Source organism: Nothobranchius furzeri, chromosome 7 (genome assembly GCF_043380555.1).
Source record: "Nothobranchius furzeri strain GRZ-AD chromosome 7, NfurGRZ-RIMD1, whole genome shotgun sequence".
Lineage (NCBI taxonomy): Eukaryota > Metazoa > Chordata > Actinopteri > Cyprinodontiformes > Nothobranchiidae > Nothobranchius > Nothobranchius furzeri.
The window spans coordinates 53,942,209-53,961,756 of NC_091747.1; the positions used below are offsets into that span (position 1 = coordinate 53,942,209).

At 43.7% G+C, this 19,548-nt stretch overlaps 1 protein-coding gene across 3 annotated transcripts in view; it reads left to right on the forward strand.

Annotated features, from left to right (window-relative positions):
* Positions 1–19,548, forward strand: part of neto1l (neuropilin (NRP) and tolloid (TLL)-like 1, like) — a 198,311-nt gene that overhangs the window by 68,747 nt on the left and 110,016 nt on the right. For all 3 annotated transcript variants that reach the window (XR_008565920.2, XM_015955308.3, XM_015955309.3), the window contains exons 5-6: positions 10,292–10,333; positions 10,571–10,698. Coding sequence is in view for 2 of the 3 variants with exons in the window: in XM_015955308.3 (XP_015810794.1) it covers positions 10,292–10,333; positions 10,571–10,698 (170 nt within the window). In the remaining variant the exon portion in view is untranslated. The remainder of the gene's footprint in view (positions 1–10,291; positions 10,334–10,570; positions 10,699–19,548) is intronic.

A 19,548-nucleotide genomic window follows, 5' to 3' on the forward strand; every position in this document is an offset into this window, starting at 1 on the left:
ATCGTCGGTGCCTGTCGTGGTGGCAACCCCCGAACCCGCTGGTGGACTACGCGCTACCAACACTATCTATAGTGGGGGCGGTGTGCTGCTGACCTCTACTCAGGACGTTGTGGATCGGTGGCCAGAATACTTCGAAGACCTCCTCAATCCCACCGACATGTCCTTCAGTGAGGAAGCAGAGTCTGGGGACTTTGGGTTGGCCTCTCAATTCTCTGGTGCTGAGGTCACTGAGGTGGTTAAAAAGCTCCTCTGTGGCAAGGCTCCAGGGTTGGATGAGATCCGCCCGGAGTTCCTTAAGGTTCTGGATGTTGTGGGGCTGTGTTGGCTGATGCGGCTCTGCAATATCGCGTGGACATCAGGGGCAGTCCCACTGGATTGGCAGACTGGGGAGGTGGTCCCCTTATTTAAAAAGTGGGGCTGCAGGGTGTGTCCCAACTACAGGGGGATCACACTCCTGAGCCTTCCTGGTAAGGTATATTCAGGGGTTCTGGAGAGGAGGGACCGTCGGCTTGTTGAACCTCAGATTCAGGAGGAGCAATGTGGTTTTCGTCCTGGCCATGGAACACTGGACCAGCTCTATACCCTTAGGGGGATCATGGAGGTTGCGTGGGAATTTGCCCAACCAGTCTACATGTGTTTTGTGGATTTGGAGAAGGAGTATGACCGCGTCCCTCGGGGGCCCTGAGGGGGGTACTCCAGCAATATGGGGTACCAAGCCCTCTGATGCGGGCTGTTAGGTCCCTGTATGACCGGTGTCAGAGCTTGGTCCGCATTGCCGGCAGTAAGCTGGGCTTGTTCCCAGTGAGAGTTGGACTCCGCCAAGGCTGCCCTTTGTCACCGATTCTGTTCATAACCTTTATGGACAGGATTTCTAGGCGCAGCCAAGGTGTGGAGGGCATCCGTTTTGGTGGCCTGAGGATCAGGTCTCTGCTTTTTGCAGATGATGTGGTCCTGTTGGCTTCATCAGAATGTGATCTTCAGCTTTCGCTGGAGCGGTTCACAGCTGAGTGTGAATCAGCTGGGATGAGAATCAGCTCCTCTGAATTTGAGACCATGGTCTTGATTCGGAAAAGGACAGAATGCTTTCTCTGGGTCAGGGATGAGGTCCTGCCCCAAGTGGAGGAGTTTAAGTATCTCGGGGTCTTGTTCACGAGTGATGGAAAACTGGAGCGTGAGATTGATAGGTGGATTGGTGCTGCATCTGCAGTGATGCGGGTGTTGTACCAGTCTGTTGTGGTGAAGAGAGAGCTGAGTCAGAAGGTGAAGCTCTTGATTTACCGGTCGATCTACGTTCCTACCCTCACCTATGGTCATGAGCTTTGGGTAGTGACCGAAAGAATGAGATTGCGGATACAAGCGGCCGAAATGAGTTTTCTCAGAAGAGTGGCTGGGCTCTCCCTTAGAGATAGGGTGAGAAGCTCGGTCATTCGGGCGGGGCTCGAAGTAGACCCGCTGCTCCTCCACATCGAAAGGAGCCAGTTGAGGTGGCTCAGGCATCTGGTCAGGATGCCTCCTGGATGCCTCCCTGGTGAGGTTTTCCGGGCACGTCCAACCGGGAGGAGACCTAAAGGTAGACCCAGGACATGGTGGAGGGACTATGTCTCTCACCTGGCCAGGGAACGCCTTGGGATTACCCTGGAGGAGCTGGCCCAAATGGCTGGGGAGAGGGAAGTCTGGGCCTCTCGCTTTAGGCTACTGCCCCCGTGACCCGACTCCGGATAAGCGGATGAAAATGGATGGATGGATGGATGGATGGATGGATGGATGGATGGATGGATGGATGGATGGATGGATGGATGGATGGATGGATGGATGGATGGAGCAGCTAATAGAAAAGTGATATGTTGCAATGAAGCATCCTTTTGATACCCATATTGGTCTTGTTTTGTCTCATTATTTAAACAGCATCGCCAAACTCATGGGACATTGTTAGAGGTTTGTATCTCCCAACAGCTCTGCACTACTCTGATTCCTTTGTACATTCCTTAAAGATACATAGGGAACATATACTGCACAGCTTGGCGACCCTAATCAGAATGAGATAAATTGTTATCGAGATATTTGCTGTAGCAAAACCCCTAGTGGTTGCTTTTGTGATACACATATGAATGAATATTCTACGAAATGTGAAGAAATCTTTCCAAAAAGAATCCAATAAACAAAATTGTTAGCTAGCAAATTCCCAACTGCTTGCTTCGTGGCACATTTACACTTTAAAGGAGCAATATGTAAGAATTCTACAGTGAAATCATCACAAAACTAATGTCTCATGTTGGAAGAAAGGTAACATTGGAAAAGATTTCATTCTCAGCTGGCTAAAGTGGGACAAAATCACTGTTTACAATCTGTGAGCCTCGTAAGGTTGCAGAGTCTACACCGAGCTAACGCTGCAGCATCTGCTTTTGTATTTGGACACCAGCAGGCATAAAGTTCCAAAGAACCAAAGCCAGTAAACAGGAGTGATCCAGAAGCTATTGTACCTCTAAGAAGCCATGGCATCTTTTTGTTTTACTCTAATATAAAAAAGAAGGCTAGAGGCTAATGTTGAGCTAACAATGCTAATGGTGAAATAGAAGTAAATAGCAAGCTACTTTTTGAGTTACCAACAACTCGATGTTACAGTGAAATGTATGTGTGAAATAAATAATGAGTCAATTGTGGCATTTTACTTCCTATGATGAGTCATTAAGAACTATAACAGCAAGATGACCAACAACTATGCTCCCTCTAATGTCGGAGGCATGTTACCGTAATAACTGTAGGAAGTACTCCCTATTGCAAAAAACCCAAGAGTGCTAGCACAAGGTTTAACAATGTATTATCTACTCATCAGCTTGCTGTGTATTACCCGTCTTTACCTGTCATCTAGAATCTACTGGTGCTGATCCACAACTGCCAACAACCATGAAACTCACTAAACGCCAGTGAGAAAGAAACTTTTTGTTTAGAAAAATGGCCTGCAGTAACCAAATTTGACCACAGGATGTCCTTCTTACTTCATTCTTACACATTGGCTTCTTGTTTAGATTTGACAATTTGATTACATTAGTCCTTTTGTTCTTCACATAGCTCAAGGCATGCATGGACAGCTCACATAGGACTACTTAAAGTCTGTGACTTGAGCTTTGACGTGAGGATTTTCTTCATCCTTCTGCAAAGCCTTAATGCAAGAAGTAATAATGCTTTAGGAGGAGAGGAGAACGTGTGCCCATGTGTGGATGCGCTCTAAATGTATCCTATTCATGCTAAGATGTTTGCACAAAAGTGAAACCCAGAACCTTATAAAAGGGAATTTAATACAATGGCGGCAGAAAACCAACTAATTCCATGTGTCAGCGTGCTGTGAAAAAATGCAGCGATGTTTTGGGAATGTCTTGTTCACATTCTGTAATCTGGTATTACTGGTGCGGCTGAGCTGAGATTATAAATAAGAAGGTGAAATCATCAGCTGCAGAGAGAGTACACGCTTCATGTAGTTCATCATTCATTTCATCAATCATGTAATTGATTGAACCTATTAATCAAAAAAGGTAGTGGATGAGAGGGGGTGATGGATGGATGGGGAAACGGAGCTTGACTGATTTAAATTCAGCAGCTGGAGTCTGAAAAGGTCAAGGGTCATCCATGAGACATTTATGAGCTGAGCAGCCTTGTAGTGGGACCTTTTGATGCTGCGTTAAGAAAAGCTTTTATTAAAGGTGGACGCCTGGATACTGACACAGTCCCCTCCTGCTGCTCAGCCCTGTGACTGTGGTAGGGTTTCGGATGCCACAGCTCTCTGATAAATCTTTGGAAAAATAACACCACGGATGACCTCAAGGTCACTGCTTCATTAACTGTCGTCCACTTTGATTTTCTCATCTCACAGACGTGAGGGATGAGAATGGCTTCATAGACAAAGATAAAGAGGATGAAGGCTTTTGTGATTCACAAGGAAAAAAGTAGTTTGAAATTTGAGAATTCCTGATTAGACGGTTTGATGAGACTCAGAAGGGAACGTCGGTTCTACTCTGTGAACTGTTAAAAATACATTTGGACCTTTAAAGAGGCCATTGACATCTTTAGAAGAGGGGTTCTGTTGAAAGATTGTGAACTATTGGAGTTTTTGTAAAGTCCACACAGAAGGCCCTCAGTTGGGAGACATGAAGATGAAATCGTGATAGTTAACTTAAATGAATACTAGGCAGTTTTGACTTGCTTTCAGCACCCCTTAGTGTTCCGTTTGTTAAACCAAAAGTGAAACTTATCTCTGCTGTACATTCATCTTTTTAACATCTTCATCTGACAGCTGAAATGTCTCCTCAGCCTTCATTAGATTCTACAGGCAGACCCATAGACAGAGCTCAGTCATAGGAGTGAAATCTACGGCTGTCTTTCAAATAGTTTCACAACTGGACAGTGCTAGGGCCAATCAGAGCAATGATCAATGTGACATATTCACATATTCATAGCAACAGATGTCAGTCAACGAGGCAGTTCACCATAAACCATGAAAGAAGTAAAAAAGAAGTCTATTTGCTCATGGCTCAAAGAAAAGTCAAAGTCAAGATCATAGAAAAATTTTGTCAAAGCCATTTCAAGCGATCGCCATTCCAGAACCACCGCCATCTTTGTAGTTTTATTATGCCGCAGCTCTGCTGGCACTAATGCCCAGTTTATGCTTCTGCATCAGCACACACACTGAGACGTTTAGATCTCGGACTTCTCCGTCTCCTGGGGAGTGTTGCAAAGCACTTTTCCACCAGGACAACAGAGGGCGTAGCGCTGTTCTGGGGTATCCTGAATATTGTGTTTACGTTGTGTTTTTGGTATCTCAGAGACTTAACAGGGTAAAACTGTCCCTCATTCTCCTCCACCTCTTCGTGCACTCACCACCTCTAAACTCCCGTCATTTTCGTCCACGAATAAAACACTTGCTTATGTTTTTGAGGGCACAATGGCGATGCTGTTGATGAAAGCAGCGTCCTGACCAGTCACAAGCTTGCATTCTCCGTCTCATTCGACAGATGTTTAGAAAAGTGGGCTCATAGCATAACGCCATGAAATGACCTTGCAAGGCCTCTCCAGCAGGCTTGCATGGATGAATAATGGTGTTGCGTGTCTCCGCACCGACGAAGAAGCATAAACTAGGCTTAAGCCCACCCAGTGTCTCTCCACAAATATAGAGCTCTGTGATTGGCCCAGCCTAAACTTAGCTTAGCCAATGGTAGACCTGTTGAGGCACGTGTTAAAACAAAAAAGAGACCAGGTCATCTGTTTAACTTAATAATTCATTATGTATAAGTACATTCAGTTAAAACAACCCTCACATTATTTTTGTTAATTTTCATTTGTCACTTGATCCAGTCATGGCTCTGCTCGAAAGATAAAAACAGATAATTTTATAGATCTCTTTTCTTACCACTGCAGCTAAGTGCTTCTGATGTGCGGTATTCCCTACTCAACTTTTCACAGGCTGAATCATTAGAGCCGTGGTCAAAAAGCAACAAGTATTCAGGAGGGAGGAGTAGTAAGAGCACTTGGGCTTTCTTCCCGTGTGTGAACAAATGTTTTTCAGCTCTCTGATGTTGCTAAATGCACCGACAGCTGAAGCTTTTTTGCAGACTTCTCAGATTTGATCAGAATTGCACGCCTGTATTTGTTTCTTATGTATCTTGAAAGCGTTATCATCTGATGCACCGAATACTCGTATAGTTTATGTTGAGAGAGTTAGAGCAGGTGTGCACCATCACCAGCCACTTGTTTATCACATCTGGTGCACACACACAATGAGTCTTTGACTCATGTCTAGACAGAAAAATTAGGGCGTATGTTCCGAATAAAATAGAGAGAGATTGACATGTAGGAGAGGTGTTCGTGCTGTGCAATCAGGCCTCATTTTCCACACTGAGCTCAGTCAGTGACAGCCGTGTCACCGTTTGGCCATGGAATGGATTTATTACCAAGTGTTTCTTGTTCTGCGTCTGTCCTCAGAAGAAGGCAGCTATCACAGCTAACAGGAGATCTCTGAACGCAAAACCGCTCTGTTGCTTGCTAGGCTGAAATTAAACAGGTTCACCGGTAATGTGTTTAATTGCATGGAGCTCTTTGGTTTAAAATTCCATTTTTGGTTCTTTTTTAAAACACAGAAAAGGTTTCTTTTTACCTTGCGTGCTGAGCTCTGGGGAAGTTTGCAGTCGCGAACGAAACTGCCAGCAAGGTAAAAAGATTTAAAACAAGAATCCAGAGTTTTTTTCTCAGAGGGCACCATCTAGAGGCAGAAGAAATGCACTGCACCTTAATCCTCAGTCCCAATTTCCATGATTACGGCTGGAAGCCACACCTCTCGTTCATGGACATGCATCTCTCTCTCTCTCTCTCTCTCTCTCTCTCTCTCTATATATATATATATATATATATATATATATATATATAGATTAAATTACGGTGTACTTCGACAGTATAAAACATTTAGTGGTATTAATGTTTGTGGACGCTTTCTGGCGCTGATTAGTGGCTCTGCTGAAGCAGTGGACCAATGCTGACATTTTAGCAAAGTCCTCAAAGGAACAATTTGTATGGAGACACAACGGCTGAGGGACTTTTCCCCTCCTAGAAATTTCCCAGAACTCCTAACGTGCTATGCTGTCCATCAAGCCAGATATCTAAAAACTGTCCCGATTCAAGCAAACTCAGATAAAAGATAATTCTGAAATATTTTGACCCAAACCAATGGAAGCCAATGAAGGAAAGAATGGGTGGAAAATAATTTGACGGTGAACTAACCTAACTAATCTTGGGTTGAACCCAAAGTGGAAGAGCTTGTAGAGGTCTCTTGTTGTGTAAGAATTTCATTTTAGGCCATTAAAGAGCAAATCAGTTATTAATAGAACAGTTTTATTTGGAATATTTTTGATTATTTGTACAAAATAACTTGGCTTCTCTCACTTCTGAAGTTTTCAATACATTAGAAAAAGAAAAATTGTGGTCAAGAAAGAAAAGGCTCATAAAGTAAGGTTCAAGTAAATATATAAGGTTTTTAAGGCTGAATGTTTGACTAAATCTGAACAAACACAGCAACAAAAACAAAGTCTCAACGCCTTAAAAAGAGCAGATTCTCATTTATCTAGATCCTGAATTCCAAGTTCTTCTATAGACGATAACTGGACTTCATCAATTGGTCCTTTAACATTTTTTTATCACCTCTCATTCAAAATGCTTTAAAGGCACCATCAGAGCCATTTGGATCGTCACACAATTTTGTCGGTGTCCAAATAAAAACATCCAGGCTGTGAGAAGAAAATGTGGTGAAATGGAGCTGAATCTGTGCCCTTGGAAAAGGTCATAGAGCAGCAATAAAGAGTGAAAGCTGCTCACAAGGAGAGATTTTAGAGTATTTTCTACAAATAGAAAGACATTCGTGCATTTTGATTAGACACTCAAGCAATGCGTTGAGCTCAGCTGAGATTTTACAGGCCGTCCCACTAATTGTTATTCCTGTTTTATGTTTAAAATGAACTGAAAGTAAACACTGACCTGGCATTGACCCTGTAACACCTTCAGAATATTTTCAGTCTTACGCCTCCCAGGATGACTTGGAGGCTTAGCGTACCACCGATACGACTCAGCTATCTCTGAGCTATTTACAGCTACTTTAAAGTCAAGATATTGTCTATTTGGAGTTTTTAATATATATTAATGACACCAAATTGTGTAAAACAGCCATGATTTTGATGGATAAAATCTCATAATTAATTGGAAAAAACATTATTTCAACCATATTTCAACCAAAGCATTCTTAATGGCCAGTGGCATCACCATGGGGTTGCTGGGGGGTGCAATGGCCACCATTAGTTTATACACAAACTTTCCAAAAGATAAAAGAAGCCTTCTAGTGTGGATTTCTTTCTCACTGACAAAAGTAGACTCTTCAACGCTCTCATCCCCTGAAAACTTCAAGCTAAAATGGAAGTCACTAGTAACCCCACAGCCTGTTGTCACCCACCATATCTGATAACTGATTACCTTTGATAGAGCAGCAATACTGAAAGTTTAGATGTGAGAGTTTACAGCTGCTAAATAATACACTTTCATCTCTGGGTGCAGCAGTGAAAAATATTGCAGGGAGAAAAAAAAGGAAAAGAAAGAAGAAAAATATTGCACTCACCTGGTGGGTCATTTCAAACACAGAAATAATGTATTTGATGGTGAAAAAAGACAGCGAAACGCTCAGATTAGAAAAGCCAGTCAATTCCACGTCGCGTTGCAAATGTATATTTACTGGCTCACCCATCTTGGGTCACGACAAGGAAGGCTGTTGTTGATTTGTGTGCGGAAGTGTGTGTGAATGGATGAATGATACACTGTAGTGCAAAGCGCTTTGAAGTCCATTGACTCTGAAAGGCGCTACACAAGTGGGGGTCATTTATCCTTACATTTGATTTGGCGTCCAGGAGAGAGTAGAGCACGTCTTAAGCCAGGCGTACACTGTGCGACTTTTTCACTTTTTTGAGCCGATTTTCCACTCGTGCGAAAATCCACGAGATCGGGGCGAGTTTTGCGCCGAGCGTCGTGTAGTGTACGTGATCAGCAATCGTGAGCTCGCATGGACTTCTGGCGTGTTTGATATTTTGCTCGTCCCTCATGAGGGTATCGCGCTGTTGAAGCGGCGCTGCGACACAAAGTATCAGAACCGCTCACGGCGCATGCTTAATCCTGCATCAACACCGCTCGCCCGCTATTTCCCTAATAACACACGTTGTTCATGTTTATTTCTACACGTTTTTTTACTCACAAGGATTGTCGAGAAAGCGTGTTTGTCGTGCTCATGTCAAATTAAACTGATCACAAAACACAGATTTACTTTTTTTATTTCGTTTTCCTCATCCAACCCCATAAATCCCTGTGTGTCCTCCTGCAGCACTCCCGAAGGACAACAGGCAAAACTAGAGAAAAAAGTCTGACGTGTTGTGTAAAAACTGCTACTTTTAGCATATTTTTAGGTCCGACGTGTTGCTACCAGACGTACAGTGTGAGCACACGACTCGTGAGATCTGCTCTGCCAGGAAGTCGTACAGTTTGAGCTGAAGCTGAGTGCTACGAGTGAAAAAGTCGCACAGTGTCCACCCAGCTTTAGCTAGTAGAAGCTAACGATTAGCATTAGCAACTCCATAACATGGCAGAACTCCTCCAGGCTAGTGTTATTTTTGTAGATCAAACATCAGTGTTGCAGAGTTGTGTTGCTGCTAACTAATCGGATGTCCCTCAGGCAGGAGGTTACGGTCCATCCGGACCAGAACCTCCCGCCATAAGAACAGCTTCTTTCCATCTGCCGTTAGACTTGTGAACAGCTTATAAACACACAACCATGCTCGTCTTCTGTACTCGACACAAAGTCACGTTATCGGCTATGTTACCATTACCTGCCTTTTTTTATATCTGAAAGTTTTATTCTAGTTTTTTTTTATTATATTTTTTTCTATTTTATTCTATTTTTAATCTTATTATTCATGTTATATGTAGCACATTAGTACCGAAGCAAGTTCCTAGTTTGTGAATTGTTTGTTCACTGACAATGGCAATAAACCTGATTCTGATTCTGATATCAGGAAATCAGACTCTAAATCCTGCCGTCTTCTGCTCCCCTCAGCTCCTGCTAACTTCTACGTCCTGAAACAGGAGCACCAGAGCTTTTTCCCCCACAGCAATCAACCAAAAGTCATTCATTTATACTAGAGATCACTGCAAATGTGTTGAAAAGAAAAGTGAACTTGGTCTTCAAAGAAATTATAACCCTCGAGGGTAGACTTAACTGCAGCGTATATACATTACTGGTCTGGGTTTCCCATTGTGCTAAGTGATAATCTGTTGCCTGTAAAGTAGATGTTTTCCTGAACGCACCCCAGGAACTCAACAACAAATGTAACAGCTCAAACTTAAGAGCAGGGTGAGTACGGATAAATCTGACTGCAGGAGCAGGTTGGAAGTGAAACAAAGCATATCTGCACCAAAGGGGGGGGCAGTAAGACCCAACATGAAAACCAGGAATCCTGCTCTCAGATACAAACAAGCCTTTGATGCAAATATAGCATCAGTTTTTGCACAATATTCCTACAAACACATTTTAGCAGGCAGTTATGGATGCTAAAAGTGATTTAGTACTTATGGTAGACATGTGCAATCTTTAGAGAAAGTTCTTTAGTGCATTGTTACACCTTTTGTTCTGTGAAGTTTAGTCTTGTTTTTTTTAAGTCTGACATTAAAAATGAATGCCCCTGCTCTCCCACCTGCACTTCTTCTGTTCTCTCCTCAGATCCAGACTTTGCAGACTTGGGAGTACCCCCGCCTCTGCCCTGTAGGTATACTCCCTCAATCTCTGTTGTTGCTCCTGTTTTTCTCCTTTTATCTCACTCGTGTTTTTTACATTTCTTTTAATCCGTGCTCCTATTTCCCCTCACTAAGGCACACAATGTCTCTGTGTACACTGCTTTTCCAATGTTTGCACGTCACGCTTGTTGGTGTGGTTTGCACATGTGTGTAGATGTGTACATATTTACATGTGATTGTGTGTGTTTATGCATGTGTGTTGCAGCCTGTCAGTACGACATGGTTGGCCCTGAAGGTATCGTTGAGTCTCATCAGATCACCAGAGACGGGAAGGCTGGCGCCGCTGAAGCCGTTGACTGTAAATGGTACATCCGAGCTCCGCCAAGATCCAAGGTTAGTGACATCATGCAATGTTAAATTTCTTATAATTAGCTTTTTTCTTTGCAGTGTCCTGCCAATCCTGCAGCAGTGTCTTGTGTTGCTTCAGATGGTTTTGCCGCAGCGGGAATTTTTGTCACCATTATCCCGCTGTGAATTTTTGTAGCTGCAGGGAGGACATGTTCCTCTTTGGTCAGACAGCCAGCCAGAAGGGGTTTCTTGAGGGGAGTACGGCTCATTTTTAAAATCATCGTTGTGTCGCCAAGGAAAAAGGAGATGAAACTGTTCATGCAGTTTGACCTCAACGCTTCAAACACCCTGCTTTTGTGTTCTCTGTTAGTGTGCAGCCCTGCATCCGTACACAAATACAGATGTGCACACACAACTTTACTGCAACCGCTCATATACTCTGCATGCTTCCTTATCTGTGAGAGGTACTTGTGCTGCATTAATGCTACCAGATTAAAAGTCTCATGAGCCAGAAGCAGGAAGCACACATCATGCAAATGCTGCAACCTCTAAGCTGATCAACCATGGCAATAGGACCAAATGACTTTTAGGATGAGTGTGAGGTCCTGCTTATGTGTCACATAGGCCTTCAGGTCCCCTTTGTTTTGTATCTGGAGAGTCTTGGAGGCTGATGAAACGTTTCAGACTCAGGTTTTGTGCAGAATGTTACTGTTTTGCTGGTTTGTGGGCAGCAGGGGAGTGAGGTGAAGTAACCCAGGGTGTTTTTAAAGCAACATTAAAAAAGTCCCACTTTTCCCTCTTACAGTCATAAACATTCCTGCTGCAGCCTGCTGTAGCTCTTACAATGAGCTGAAGCTAACATGAGCCAACTGATACTAAACAAGTCACAAAGTAAAAAGATCCACACTGTTGGACATAAAAAAGTCCAGTAACAACAAAGCCAGGTCACAGTCAGTCCATGATTTCGTACCGTCCTTCACCTTTCTTAAACGAGGGTAGGCCGCAGCAATGTTCACTCTGGTTTTAACTCTTTGCGTCCCTTCAAAAGACATTACTTTCTTACTTTTACTTCCAGGCTCTGCCATGATGCCAACAAAAAAATAACTTGTGCGTTTTATTGAAGGTGGGCGAACTGAAAAGCTAAATGCTAGCCTTCATATTAGCCACTGGCATATTAAACAGCTAGTGTTCCTACCTGATCCATAAAACTGTTAAGTGTGGTTTCAGGTCAGCAGAGTGCTGTCCAATGTGAAATTGCTTAAGTTTCTGCCTCGAGAATTGCTGAAACCAATTTAAAATCAATAGTTTTAAAAGGTGTTGCTTTAAGATGATATTTGGTAATTACTAGGGATGCTCGATGTTAATTCATATATATCAGTGAAAATATACATTCATACCTAAAGGTGTATTTTTATTTCTCACAAGTACATTCAAAATAACAAAGGCACTTCCTGCTTTTTTTACATCAACCGTCGTCCTGTGGAGCACGCACACACACACACACACACACTGGCCTATAACACAGCTGGCTGATAACAATGGTTCCGTGATTCATGGCCACGGCAGCTGTTCTTATCTGGCGTACTCTTTGGGTTGCATTTTTCCAGCTAACGCCTTTGTTTCCTTCGCAAATGTCCTTCTGATTCAGCTGCTTTAAAAGTCAAGGCCACAGGAACTACTTTTGTCCGAGTCATCAGCATTCTGAGCCATACGATAAGTGCTAAGGTGGAACGGGGATCAGAGGAGATGCTGGCCTCCCTGAAGAAGCAGCATTGATTCCTCTGTTCTGGTCAAGTGCAGCTTTTTAGCAGCACATTGGAGGCCAAATTGGAGTACCAATTTCTGCATGAGTCACTTGGGGAGGGTTTGTTCATAACAATCCGACAAAATTTGGATGAGTTTCAACTCCCCCCGCCCCGTGGAAGGCCCTTGCAGGGCAAATTAGGGGCTAAAAGCTGACATTCACTGGTACTAATGGGCAAGAAGACAAACAAAACCTTTTATTCAGTCTTCACATAAACATAGACATGGATTTCTTATTTCTCTGTCAAGCACACAAACCTTAATGCAGCAAAGGAGATGCAGAGAGTGTTACCAGCACCACCAGTCCACCCCCTCCTCCAGCTCTGCATACATGTGTTGTAAACTGGACGTGGCGTTTACTCCTCCATGCAGATAAAGTGCTGCACTGTACCCTGTGTGCCAGAAAAAAGGAGAGAGATAATGACATCCTACACCGGAGGCTCTAATTAGACTGCACCGAGGACTCCAGAGAAAAGGCAGGGGGAAAAGTAAAAAACACGAGGTTTGGAGGAGCAAGTCGGGAGGGGAAAAGTGGAAAAAGATGCTCGATAATGCATTTTATCCCGGGTCTGAACATATGAAGGATTGAGATTAAGGGTGAGACTGCAGATGGCACAGACAGAGAGGTGGCGAGATGTACCTGCAGGAAAAAGCAGTAATGGCCATGTGTTGTTGCCACAATGCAGCACTTTTAATGACGGCGCTATAACTTTACACCAGCACGTCATTTTTAACGGCAGCTTCTCCTGTAAAAAGGACTTGGTGGAGAACACTCTGAGGGGGGGGGGGGATCAGCAGAATAAATAAGATTTTACTGGTATCTAATGTGACATTAAAGAAGATTTAATCAGCAGCGAGGCAGTGAAACCAAATGTCACATTTCAAACACATCTGTGCTTTTCTTCTGTGACTTTCCTCTTTTATATCGTTGACTGGACGTTTGTCCAAATGTACCTGACAGTTTTTTAACCATTTGCACTTTTTAACACCTGTTGTGCATTTTTGTGACGTCACTGTCAATATACGGCCAGTAATGAGCCGCAGCAGACCCTTTCAGCCGCAGAGGGAGCTCTCTTATCCGGTCAGTGATGGATTCCTCTTCATTATTGAGCGCCATCGAAGCTAGTATCTCACCTAAACATTATCTCCTCTTTTTTTTGTGCCACGTTGGGCTCTGATTGTTCCCTGCTGTTGGGGCTCCGTGCATCAGAAGCTCTTATTTTGATGTTTGTCTCTTGCTTCTGTCACATAATTAGGTCCTTCTGTTCAGCCTCCAGTCTGTAAACAACAGCAGCTTACAGAAGGCAATGATTTTAACGACACCGCAGACGATGAAACCGGTAAAAAAAGGGAAATTTTTCATCCCTAATCTGAGCAGGAGGCTCACAGATGGACAAAAAATTTAATAAGTATAAAAATATCAGCCCAAAGGGTAATAAAATGATCATATATTTTAAATCAGATGTGTGAAAAATGTCAAAGATGAGGAAATAAATGATCATTTATAGCAAAAACTATTTTAGGATGATTTTTGTTCCCCGGAGGTTTTTGTCCTCTAAGATGCTTTGGTGATTTTGTGTTCACGGCTCTTTTTCACAGATTTTCTTTGATGTCTAAGTCAGGAGATTGTAGGAATATGGCAAAGCCTTCAGCTTGTGCAGAGGATTGAGAATTTTGAGTTGATACGAGAATCACATATTTATTCCCACTCTTCAGATTTTTTACAGATGGTTGCAGGTTAGCTTACAGGATTTTTCAACCAGTAAAATGCTCTCTGTACCGTTGCCTGGAGCGTTATTGATCCACCACCTTGCCCGGCAGAGGTTTTTATTTTTATTTCTTATATAAAACCCGCACCCTTTTATTTCTCAACACAGCTCCACTCATTTGTATTGAAAGGTTTATTTATGAGTTCACTAGACCTGATTTCTGTTGAATGTCCATCGGATTTATTTGATCTTGACGTTTTTGTGAGTGTTAGGTTTGCAGCATGAGGTCATTAAGTAGAGGAGGAGGAGAGGACAGCTACAGCTTCTGGAAGGAGCTGAAGCCACGCCCCTAATACAGTGCACACTCACACAAATATCCTTGTAGCGGTAATGTACAAAAAAAAATTTTTAGGCCCGAGCAGCGAAAGCGCTGCGAAGGCCTCTTGTTTTTGCTCTGTTTATTATTTTTTAGGCCCGAGCAGCGAAAGCGCTGCGAAGGCCTCTTGTTTTTGCTCTGATTAGGCCCGAGCAGCGAAAGCGCTGCGAAGGCCTCTTGTTTTTGCTCTGATTATTATTATTTTTTGTTATTCCGTGCCCCCTTTGAACAGCTTTTTGGGGACCTTAACATACCCCAAAACTCACAATATTTTGCACACTTGTCAGGCCTGGTGAAAAATTTGATATTTTAAAGGTCCCGAAAAAATCGCAAAGAAAATGGCTGAACAGCGCCCCCTACAAAGTGAAAAAAACCCCTCTCCATAAAGCTTAGTTTATCGTACAGTTATGAAATTTGGTACACTTGTAGTACTCAACAGTCCGCACAGAAAAGTCTCTTGCAACCATGGTCAATATCAAACAGGAAGTCGGCCATTTTGGGTTGAAATGGCGATTTTTTGCCGTTTTTGCCGTTTTTAGGGTCCGTTTCTGATTGGATTGCTCGATCATTTTTCGCACGATCGTCTCAAAAATTGTGTAAAATTGCTCAGAAGGGATGGGCGAACAAAATGAGATAAGGATTCTGAGTTTTCGTATATGTTGAAGGGGCGGAGCCAGGCCTCGAAGTTTGACTACTCGCCAAAAATATTTAAATTGCTATAACTTCATAACTGAATGGAATAGAGTTACCAAACTTTCTGTGGTCATTCGTCATCCACCCACAAAGTAAATTGAATGGTCGGATGATGACATCACACAAGCCCCGCCCCCTCAGGACCAAAAAGATCAAGTTTTACTGTGAAAGGTCCCAAATTGCCCCATTTCACTTAATCACCACAAATTTGTAGCTGGTAACTCAAGACAAGTGGGGGTTGCTTGGCGTCACTTTATGGGAGTTTTCGGCAGAGGGCGGGGCTGTGGCGGCGCGGCGAATTCAGGCGTACCGCCTTGGCCTTACGTTTGCCTCCCATTTCGTCATTTCCAAAGATATCGTCACGAAACTTCTTGTGAGTGATCCTAGTCCGGCCCATCAAAAGATCTGATGTGAACATCCGGTGGGCGTGGCCTATTTTCTGAAATAGCGCCCCCTAGGACCATTAAAACTGTCAGCCCCAAGCCATGCTTTGACTGAGGATTACGAAATATGGTACACTAATGTGCTGTCTCAGGACCTACAAAAAAGTCTCTTGGAGCCAAGTGCAAAGTCGCACAGGAAGTCGGCCATTTTGGTCCAAGTACGCGATTTAGTGGTTTTCGCACACGTTGTTTGGAGAGTGATGCTCCGTCGCCCTTTTCACCATTCTCCTTCAAACTTCTGCTATGTACTCGTAAGACATAGGGAAAAAAATTCAACCGTCGGATTTTTCAAAAGTTGAAAGGTGTGGGCGTGGCTAAGCCTCAAACTTTGACCTGCCGCCACGCCACTCTTTTTTTCACAGCTCCCTACTGGACTCCTTTTACCCAATCACCAGGATTCTGTGGGAAACAGCAGTAGACAACTTGAGGTTACTTGGTCTCCAGTACTGGCAGGTTTTGAAAAAAGGCGGGGCTTTGGGAGCATGGCGAAAATCGCCATCACGCCATGGAAATACGTTTGCCTCTCATTTCTTCAGTTATCGTGATATCGCTCCGACACTTCTGGTGAGTGATCCTAGTCTGACCCCCAAGAGAAGTAGACAGCTGAAGTTTGTGGGCGTGGCCTATTCTCTTAAATAGCGCCCCCTAGGTCCATTTAAACTAATAGCCCCAAGCCAAGCTTTGACTGAGGATTGCGAAATTTGGTACACTAATGTGGTGTCTCAGGACCTACAAAAAAGTCTCTTGGAGCCAAGTGCAAAGTCGCACAGGAAGTCGGCCATTTTGGTCCAAGTACGCGATTTAGTGGTTTTCGCACACGTTGTTTGGAGAGTGATGCTCCGTCGCCCTTTTCACCAATCTCCTTCAAACTTCTGCTATATACTCTTAAGACATAGGGGAAAAAATTCAACCGTCGGATTTTTCAAAAGTTGAAAGGTGTGGGCGTGGCTAAGCCTCAAACTTTGACCTGTCGCCACGCCACTCTTTTTTTCACAGCTCCCTACTGGACTCCTTTTACCCAATCACCAGGATTCTGTGGGAAACAGCAGTAGACAACTTGAGGTTACTTAGTCTCCAGTACTGGCAGGTTTTGAAAAAAGGCGGGGCTTTGGGAGCATGGCGAAAATCGCCATCACGCCATGGAAATACGTTTGCCTCTCATTTCTTCAGTTATCGTGATATCGCTACGAAACTTCTGGTGAGTGATCCTAGTCTGACCCCCAAGAGAAATAGACAGCTGAAGTTTGTGGGCGTGGCCTATTCTCTTAAATAGCGCCCCCTAGGACCATTTAAACTAATAGCCCCAAGCCATGCTTTGACTGAGGATTACGAAATTTGGTACACTAATGTGGTGTCTCAGGACCTACAAAAAAGTCTCTTGGAGCCAGGACAAAGTCGCACAGGAAGTCGGCCATTTTGGTCCAAGTACGCGATTTAGTGGTTTTCGCACACGTTGTTTGGAGAGTGATGCTCTGTCGCCCTTTTCACCAATCACTTTCAAACTTCTGCTGTATACTCATACGACGTAGGGGAAAAAATTCAACCGTCGGATTTTTCAAAAGTTGAAAGGTGTGGGCGTGGCTAAGCCTCAAACTTTGACCTTTCGCCATTACTTTACTTGACTTAATAACTCCCATGTGCATGATCAGATCTTTTTCAAACTTTGTCTGTGTGATCATTGACCATATCTGTAAAAAATGACAATGTGGACAGCTGACATCACCTAAGCCCCGCCCCCTGACTACAGGAAGTCTATTTTTTATTCTGAAATACCCATATTTGTCCCCTCTAATTTAGTGAACATGACACTAAGGTCATACACTGTCTTCATGATGTTGTAATGACCATTCAGATCTGATTGCTTTCCAGAAAGGGAGGGGCTTTTATGCCATGGCGAATTCTGGCGTAACGCCGTAACCTTACAATTCAATTTAATGGTGAGCTCAGAGGGGATGCTGAGTCAGGGTGAGGTGCGGACTAGGAAGCCATTTGCAGATTCTGGCGTCGGGGTGGTTGACGATTCTGTTCTGCCAGACGTGCCCTGGTGCCCCGGGCTGCTGGCCAGGCCGGAGCGGCGCAGAGCTGCGAGGGCCGAACGACGCTGCTTGCAGCTTTAATTAGGCCCGAGCAGTGAAGCTGCGAAGGCCTATTGTATCTGCTCCGTTTCTTCTTATTAGGCCCGAGCAGTGAAGCTGCGAAGGCCTATTGTATCTGCTCCGTTTCTTCTTATTATTATTCTTTTTTCTTCCGCGTCTTTGAATGGCCTTTAGGGGGTCTTAGCATATCCAAAAAGTCACCAAATTCTGGCCCAATATAGAAAGTGCGTGAAATTTACGTATTTCACTGGCGATGTGAAAGTTCGTAAAAAATTGGCTGAACAGCGCCCCCTAGAAAGTGAAAAATACCCCTCTCCATAAAGCTTAGTTTATCGTACAGTTATGAAATTTGGTACACTTGTAGTACTCAACAGTCCGCACAGAAAAGTCTCTTGCAACCATGGTCTATATCACACAGGAAGTCGGCCATTTTAGGTTGAATTGGCGATTTTTAGCCATTTTGGCCATTTCTAGGGTCTATATTTGGTTGAACAGTTTGGTCATTTTTCGCACGATCGTCTCAAAAATTGTGTGCGATCGAACAGAAGCGATGGCCGATTCAAATGAGAAAATAAAATTGACTTTTCGTAAATACTGAAGGGGCGGGGCCAGGCCTCAAAGTTCGAGCACTCGCCAAGAAAATTCAAATTGCTATAATTTCATAAATGAAAGAATTACAGTTAAAGTAACATTCTATGGACAATCGTCATCGCCCCCCGAAGACAAATGAATGGTTGAATGGTGATGTCACATAAGCCCCGCCCCCTAAGTACTTAAAAGGTCAAGTTTTACTGGGAAATTTTCCAAAATTCGCCCTTTCAAATAATCATCCCAAATTTGTAGCTGGTAACTGAAGACAAGTTGGGGTTTCTTGGCGTCACTTTATGGGAGTTTTCTGCAGAAGGCGGGGCAGTGGCGGCACGGCGAAATCAGGCGTACCGACGTGGCCTTACGTTTGCCTCCCATTTCGTCATTTCTAGAGATATCGCCACGACACTTCTTGGGAGTGATCCTAGTCTGGCCCCCAAAAGAATCTGATGTGAACATCCGGTGGGCGTGGCCTATTTTCTGAAATAGCGCCCCCTAGGACCATTAAAACTGTCAGCCCCAAGCCATGCTTTGACTGAGGAGTACGAAATTTGGTACACTAATGTGGTGTCTCAGGACCTACAAAAAAGTCTCTTGGAGCCAAGTGCGAAGTCACACAGGAAGTCGGCCATTTTGGTCCAAGTACTGGATTTAGTGGTTTTCGCACACGTTGTTTGGAGAAGGATGCTCCATCACTCTTTTCACCAATCACCTTCAAACCTCTGTCATACACTCTTAAGACATAGATGAAAAAATTCAACCGTCAGATTTTAAATAAGTATAAAGGTGTGGGCGTGGCTAAGCCTCAAACTTTGACCTGTCGCCACGCCACTCTTTTTTTCACAGCTCCCTATTGGCCTCCTTTTAACCAATCACCAGCAATCACTGGCTAATAGCAGCAGACAAGTTGAGGTCAATTGGTCTATAATACTGGCAGGTTTCGAATAAAGGCGGGGCTTTGGGAGCATGGCGAAATTCGCCATCACGCCATGGAAATACGTTTGTCTCTCATTTCTTCTATCACTGTGACATCGCCACACAATTTCTGATGAGTGATCCTACTCTGACCCCTAATAGATTTGGACAGCTGAAGTTTGTGGGCGTGGCCTATTTTCTGAAATAGCACCCCCTAGGACCATTAAAACTGTCAGCCCCAAGCCTTGCTTTGACTGAGGATCACGAAATTT